The sequence below is a fragment of the Pseudomyrmex gracilis genome, unplaced genomic scaffold, assembly GCF_002006095.1.
Source record: "Pseudomyrmex gracilis isolate BER0280 unplaced genomic scaffold, ASM200609v1 scaffold_18, whole genome shotgun sequence".
Taxonomy (NCBI): Eukaryota; Metazoa; Arthropoda; class Insecta; order Hymenoptera; family Formicidae; genus Pseudomyrmex; species Pseudomyrmex gracilis.
Genome location: NW_018020602.1, coordinates 348,585 through 356,725, shown reverse-complemented (window position 1 = coordinate 356,725; position 8,141 = coordinate 348,585). Strand labels below are relative to the sequence as shown.

Here is an 8,141-nt window from a genome sequence, read left to right as displayed (position 1 = left end):
TAAATATATAATAAATTATAATGTATAATATGTATTATTTTATGTTATATATAATATAAATTACAGTCACGTTATTTTCACGTGTTGTTTTTCTACTCTTTCCTGTCGCGTGACTTTAGTTACGTTTTTAATTTTCTCTACATATACGACAAACTGTCTCAAAATCGCATTTTATTATTTACTCTCTCGATCTTACTGATTCGATTCAACTCGATTAACCAACCAACCAATCGGCAACGCGGAAAAGAAGCAACAATAGATGCAATACATTCGGTTCCAAAACGCGCACTTCTCGGTCCAAATGCCCTTTTTTATATAGGATTCAAACTTTAAATTTTTAAGAAGTTTTTAAAAAACTTTTTGAACACATTTTGTATTTCGGCAAAATTACGTTTAGGTGAAAAAAGCGCACGTGATTTTCGAAAGTTCTCTTCGTTCAAGCGCGTTTGGTGTACGCGATGATGATATACGGTCGTCGTGCGCAGCAAAGCGTAACGAAGAAAAACGCGTTCACGCATTGTCTGATTTTATTGTTACCAAGCTCGGCGTATATAATGGCAATGATCTCGAAATCGATGCTCACCTGCGAGTTTACGAAGAGAAAGTGCATCTGCAAGAATGTGAACAGGCCGTGCAGCACCGGGTGGACGAAGACGACGTCGGTCAGGCACTCGGCGCCCTGCATCATCGAGTGCATGGCCATCTCCAGACCGTTGAAAACCAGCGTCGCCAGACCGAACACTGGAAAAAAAAAAAGACCACGCGCGCGAGTTTTACCGAAGCTCTCGTCCTGAGACGCTGAATTGAAATTTTTTATCGATACAAAATGCGCAGAAGTGTGTGAAAAAACAATTTTCGGAAAGCGGATATTGATCGAGGGAAAATTTAAATCGAGGTTGTTTGTACAAGATAATTGTCCCGATAACCGGATATTTACAAACATAATCATTAGATGCAAACAGATGAGCGTGTAAATATTGAACAATTCTCAATGTTTCAAGTAATTTTTTTAAGATACGTTTTTCAATATTAGTTGATAACTTAAATATACTTTGATATAAATTAGTTCTTTAATAAATGTCCGGCGGTGCTTGTCCGGTCATTAAGATATTTATACTTTTAAACAACGATAATAAAGTATACGTAACGATATGTAACGATAAAAACCGGTTTTTCTCTCGCTCGACGCACAGGCGGATTAGTCGTTGATTTACTTACAAAGAGCGCCAACGCGGATGTAGAAACTGGTCGGCGCGGTCCTGGACCTGGAGATGTGCGCCCGTTTTAACGACCCGAATCTGGTAAGCGACGCGCCGCCGAGTTCCGCGTCGCCGAGTCCGCCACCCCGGCTCAAACTGCCGCAACTGTCAATCAGCACCCATATGTAGATGCCGATAATAACGGCGATGCTGCCTACGTAGAGATACATGAGAAAGACGCCCTGGGGAAGAAAGAAAAACGATCGTTGACTCATTACGCGCGACTTGTCGCTTATCGGCGGACGCGTGCCGCTCGTTATGCAAACGACGGGGAACGTCACAGGCGCGGGGGGCCCGATCGCCTAAAGCCCGATGACGTGACGTTTTCGACGCGGCTCTCGCAACTTATGCGCGAACGAAAGTTCCTCGACCGTGATCGTGCGCAAACCGTGATCTCCAGATTACTCGTTACGCTCGGCGCGGTTCCTGTTATCTCGGACCGCTACGCGTTTTTTTTTTTTTTTTTAATTTCGATCGGCCTTCTCGAGGCCTTCCGGACGTTGATACGCGCGCAAATAATACGCGTCCTATTTTTGAACAATGTATCGTATTGCTCGAAATTACAATTTTAAATTGAGGATTACGATCTCTATACGCGCTTGTGTGAGCGTTTCGAATATCATTCGAAAAATAATTCAGATACAATTAATTCCGTTGAGGCGAAGTACTGTTATGTTACATTGGGATAAAAATACTGTATCGGAAACTAGATTTCGAAGGGTCTCGATTTGAGAGTTTTTAGCTCAAGATCTCGACACGTGTTACTTTTCTCCCGGCTCGCGCGTAGAAGCAACGGTACTGTAATTTCGACAACGTTACCTTCGACAGTCGTCCGAACGTCGCGCATCTTATTTTTTGAGCAAACTCTATTCCCGAAGAAATAAACTTGTAACTAATCGCTTACTTGCAAACTGAGCAGAGGAACGGGCGTGTCCATGACCTCGGCCAAGCACACCGCCAATGTCAGCACGACGATCAGCTCGCCGTACACGTTCGACAGGACCACCCATAATTGCGAACTGCCGCAAAACAATGAATAACCGGTCGCATTAAAATAATTCCAATTCGAAATCGCACACGTAAACAATTGCTTCGAAGTGTGGCGATTGCGTATCCAAGATAAACTTCCAGAAGACGTTATTTTCCGTTACATTTTCAACAAACAATTGTCAAAGAAAGTAGAATATAAGAAAAAAAGAATTGAATTGAAAAATATAAAAAAAAACATTCGCGAACGTGTAAGAATGCGTGGTCTCTCGTGGTCTCCTTACTAGGGTTCCGAGTGATCCAGCAGGTCGGGCGATCTGGTTCTCGCCAGAATCCTGGAGACCAGTGATCTCGCCGGCTGCGCCGAGGTGGATGCCTGCGCGGGCGACTGGTCGTCCTTGTCCTTGGTCCTGTCACCCCGGCTGGGGCCACTGCCGCCTGGCGCGCCCTCCACGGTGCCACCCGTTGTACTTCCGGTCTCGTTCAAGCTGTCCTTGTCGTGCTGCTCATTGCTCGCTGCAAGAAAGAGACAGGGTGAGGATGAAAATGTATATATATATCGCGCGTAACGTATTATGGACACAATGTGCGCATACGGCCGGAAAAGTAGGGGAATCTCACTTCTTCGCTACTTTCTTTCTTTGGTTTGTGCCGGGTCGCGTCACAGAGAGAAACGTGTGTAACTTTCGCTGAAAGAATTTTATACGCGTATATCTCCGCGCGTTCGCGGCGAGAATAGTGCCCGCGGCACTAAAAAAAAAAAAAAAAAAAAAAATCCAGTCGCGAGATAATTCGTTAGATATCTTGCGATCGTCACGTTCGCCATGTGCGCTTCTATGACGTCACTTGGATTCCGCGTAGAGAGAAAGAGCCTATAATTGCGTCTGATTTTAATGACACTTGTAAATTTCGTTCCATGTCGCTATAAACCGTATCTTCGTCAATATCGTGACGAATTCGAAAGTCCGCAAAGTGTCGACTTTTTTTTTTTTCTCACTGGCAAATTTTGTTCGCGTCGAATTTCCAGCCGGTTGAATTAAATCGGAGAGAGAGAGAAGACGGTCGTAATTTTTGGCAGTTTTGATTAACCGTAAATCAACGCAAATTACACACGTTCGGCGAAGAAACGTGCAATTCGTCTTAATGCGCGCGCGTATTTGATTTCTCTTTTCATCTTCAAATATTTTTTTTGACAGTCATCGCGGACAATGAAGCCGTAGAAAGCTGCGCGTAATTTCCGTCGGATTGACTGTAAGAGGTGTCGGAAGAAAGAAAGGAGGAGAAGAGGAAGAACTCGTGAAAACTACTTTCGATGTATCGCTCGTGTCCTTATTATCCTCTTCTTCAGTTGCAAAAACAAAATTTCTTGACGCGCCGTCGCGTCACACAATCGGCGCCGCGCGCTCGAAATTAATTAAGACAGCCGACATGAATTTGCTTAATTGCATCTTTTCGCGCTGATATCGCGCGTACGTTTCAACGCAATAAATCCGGGCGATACGTTCGCGGCGCGACGTTGCGTAGCCGCGCAATACTCGCTCGTCGGAACGTATAAGTGTACGTAGGGATTCCTCTGAGCGGTAAAAGTTCGGCTCTTCGATGCGTTAAATAGCCGGCAATTACGACGAGTGTAATGCCGTGTAATTAATGACGGCGAAACCAACGATAAAGTTCTTCTCGCGCGGATTCATTTAACAAACTGCGCTATATAACGCAATTCCCTTTCATGTGTGCGCGCGTTTGATTTCGTCCCGTCCCTTGAAATATCGATCGAATTGTATTTATCGATCCAATTCGCGCGATCGCTCGAATCGTTCGTTTTGAAAACAGTTTAATTGTCATTTCGTCGGCAATTTTTGATGTTAATTGCCGAGTGAAAAACGTTTCTCCGCGATGATTTTAACGAGATCCGCTCCGGTATTAATTCAATTATTAAAACATCGTTAGATCGTGTTCCACTTATCCTAGAGGCTTTAATTAAAATATTACACTTGGTACATTTCTCTTAGCACTTGAGTAATTGATACTCGAAAAGTGATACTTTGAATCTCTCGCGGGCTCTCTTATAGGCTGCGGTGTGTTTCAAATATAAATCTCTTCTAAGTCTTCTTCGTGGACAAAAAAAAAAAAAAAAAAAAAAAAAAGCCAATTCGATCTCGTTAACATTTCGACTGCGTAATTAGCGGCGATGTTTCGCCGCGTTAAAATCGAGCGTTCGGTTATTGGCCTCGGTTTTGGTTTTTTTTTCTCGTCGCGAGAACAAATGCACCGCACTTTAGTTGCGACAAGTGCGCTATTGCTTAACGAATCTTCGAGAATTACGACATTCTCCCGGCAATCTCAAACGGAGACCGCGCGAGCGTGCCACCTGACTGCGAAACGAATCGCTCGGGGAAATCTCGAGGCCGTCTTCGACGATCTGTTTGCAGTCGCAACGATCGACATAGTGATCCGTAGCGAACAGGACATCACAATTACGGCTGCCGCGCGTAAGTGGCGGTTGTACTTCGTCGGTCGTGAGACCGACTAATCGCCGCCTCCGTCGTCGATTCCGTTCCGTTACTTCGACGCAAAAAAACAAATCCTCTTCCGAGCGCGATCTCTGCATCGAGAGATCCTTCGCGCGGTATTCTTCACGTTTTCCCTACGAGAATTCTGCGAAAGATCGCGCATAATAAATAGCAAATTGCGCGAAGAAGTCAAAGAGTCAACAGCGACAGCTGGCGTCGTTTCGTCGCGCGATTAATGGCGGAGATGAAGATCATTGTGCGGTCCCGGAACGGAGACATGTGTTTGATTCAAGGATGACACGATGATGGAGACGCCACATAAAAAAGAGGGGGAGAAAGAGGGGATAACTCTGAAGAGAGGTGAAAGGTCTCTCGCGCGGAAACACATCGTGAGCATCTTCGACTTCGAGTGTCTCGAAGCCGAAGATTCCGCACAAAGGAACTCGATGACGGACGTTTGTGGGAAAATGTTCTCATCGCGATAATTTATTTTTTTTTTTTTTTTGTGCGAGGTTTTACACACGCGGTAAAAAATTGTTAATTTTATCAGAATTGTTTCTATGATTAATATAATTATGATCGATGGATTTATGATCTTTCGCTCGATAATACGATTTCAAAATTGATTTAACTCACGGAGAAATCTTTTCGAAAGCAACTCGAAATCGTCGATAAAAGTAGCGTGCGAAATCGATTTGTCAGCATGAAGTTTGACGTTGAATAATCTACGCGCACGTTTGTACGAATTGTAATAAGAGGATACAACTTCGCGCGCACAGTAGCGGGAAAGAGATGATGAATGTTAGTAGTGTATGCGGATCTAATTTCGCGGCGAAACTAGTATCATCGCGAATAGAAGAAACTACTATTTTCCGCGCACCTGCGGTACTGCCGCGCGCATCTGCGCGGTAGATCAGGAGGGGATGATTGTGGATGCGCTTCTTCTTCTTCTTGCAACTTTGTCGATCGCGCGACTTCGTCGGATTTTCACGGCTTCCACGTGAGATTCGCGGGACCAATCGGGGCCATATGACACACTCGGAAAAGAATGACCGTCTACGCGCATTTAACGGATCTCGCGTGTGTGCCGCGCGAAAATTTTACGCGTAAGTTCTCGAAAGCCGAATCGGAAGCGCGAAGTTTATTTCGATATTTTGTGCAAACATTCGGGAAAGAAGTTAACTATTTTGTAAGAAATTACGATAATTTTTTTTTTTTTGCGAACACGACAATCGGCAGCTTTTTGCAACTACGAATCTATAGTCGACTAAATCGTGAACTCGAACGATCAAAAGAAACAGTTAGAATGCACCGCGTCTGCGCGGACGATCGTTACGGTACATTTGCGGTAGACCTAGGCATTTTCTACTTTAACTTCGAGAGAATATTCACATATAACATAATGAAAACTCTCTCTAATTCAATTTCTAGCTTACCGAGAAATTTTTATTCGGGAGAAACACATTCGCGAGTTAATATAAACTGAGTACGAGCATAATTAAATTTAGATTGGAAAATAACGTCGTGTCGGGGAGATCTTCTAAGTGTCTCTTTAGGAAAATTAACCCTTCAGTGCCAGATATGGGTCGCCGAGATCCACCCAAAAGTTTTACATTACTGTCTCTACTAGGTATTAATTTAGCGCGACATCTGAAGGCCATGAAACAACATTTTAGGACCTTAGACAATGGTACAAATCGTTGACAGCGTCCTTTTTTTAATAGCTTTGCCAAGTTTGAATTTTGAAGTGCAAAAAGGATCTGAGAGAAGATCAACTCTACTAAAGTAAAATCACGTGACTTTAGTCACATGACCTTACTTTAGTTACATTTTTAGAGACTCGTGACTACAGTAAAGTCACGTGACTTTAGTCACATGTTGTTTTTTCTCTCCTTCCTGTCACGTGACTTTACTTTAGTCACATTCTTACCCTTTCAGTGCCAGATACTCTCCGAGATCTACCCAAAAATTTTAAACCAGTGTCTACTAGGTATTAAGTTAGCGCGACTTTTGTGTAAAGGCCATGAAAAAACTTTCGAGCCTTAAACAATGGTAGAAATCGTTTACAGCGTCCTTCGCTTTGCGAAGTGTGAATTTTGATTGTACATTAATTAGGTCATGGCGTGTATCTTCAAAACTGAAGCTTTTTTCAATCTGTTTTTTTATCGACGCAGAATCGTTCAATCTTTCGATTCCAAAACAAAAAAATTGAAAAAATATTGCTTTTTGCGGAGATATTCAAACTTAAAGTCACGTTGATATCACAAACCCAGCCTGGACAACTTGTAGGTCATTTTTTATATCTGGCACTGGAAGGATTAAGAGTAAAATTACCGGAAAAGCGGTAAAGTTTCAATACTTCGCGAATTCGATTTGGAAAAGATAATCGGTTCCAATGATCTCTCGGGCTAGATAGAAAAAAAATTGAACATCTACTAAAACGAGAGAGATGTTAAATTTAATATTCCAATAAATTCAAGAGAGCAATCGAATGTAATTATCTCCGACTCCAAATTACGTTCTTGAAGAGAAGAATTACGTTCGACCGATTGATCGTATCTCGAGTCTGCCAATATCGCCGAAAGGCGAAGGATTTACCTGACACGTCCGCTACGTTCGTCAATCGCGCGAGGAAGATTATCGTCTCGACGTCACGTCGGCGATAGCGGCGGCGGCGGCGGCGCCGTCCATCACACTCTCGGCTTTCGCGTGAAGAAGACGCCCGCAACGCGTATATTGACAAGAAGCGTACGTGACGATAACGCGACGGCAAGTGACGCGACGGGTAACTCGGCTGCGCTCTCGAAGGAGCATCGACTCTTTCGGGGATATCGAACCGGTGGTGATGGCGGCGGCGGCGGCGGCGGCGGCGATGGCCGCCGGGACGATGATGATGCGATTTTCTCGTAGCCTCGTTTCCGCAGCATCCGTCAATGCGCTACGTACGTACGGTACATGCACTACACACACACACACACGTACGCGTTGTTCTCGTCCTCGCGTTATATCTCAGTTAGCGGAAGAAGAAAAGAAACGCCTTGGGGGGTCCCAAGTCTCGCTGCGCCGTCGCTCTCAAAATCGAACACGTTGTAGAAAAGAAGATTCCCGCTATTTTCGTGACTCACTTGTGATCCTTTATTGCGATTCGACGGAGATGATTCGACGCGGATTGTTTCAAACCGCGAGCAAGTAAAACAAAAAAAAACCAAGAACTCGAAGTGTCGCGGTCGAGTTTTCGCTTTGCATACATTAGAATATGTCGGAAGTCTAATCTCGATCTCTCTTTGCTACGGACATAAAATTTTCTCACCGTTACGCTTCTGTTATTTTATTTCCCAACGCGATACAGGAAGTGAGGACGAAAATTTATTTTCCATTTTTTTTT

General features: G+C 43.9%; 1 protein-coding gene across 2 annotated transcripts in view; it reads right to left on the bottom strand.

Annotated features, from left to right (window-relative positions):
* Positions 1–8,141, bottom strand: part of LOC109864202 — a 20,469-nt gene that overhangs the window by 2,662 nt on the left and 9,666 nt on the right. For both annotated transcript variants that reach the window (XM_020445192.1, XM_020445191.1), the window contains exons 2-5: positions 2,531–2,762; positions 2,164–2,278; positions 1,219–1,441; positions 584–741 (exon numbers count right to left, since the gene is read on the bottom strand). In XM_020445192.1, the coding sequence (XP_020300781.1) occupies positions 584–741; positions 1,219–1,441; positions 2,164–2,278; positions 2,531–2,762 (728 nt within the window). The remainder of the gene's footprint in view (positions 1–583; positions 742–1,218; positions 1,442–2,163; positions 2,279–2,530; positions 2,763–8,141) is intronic.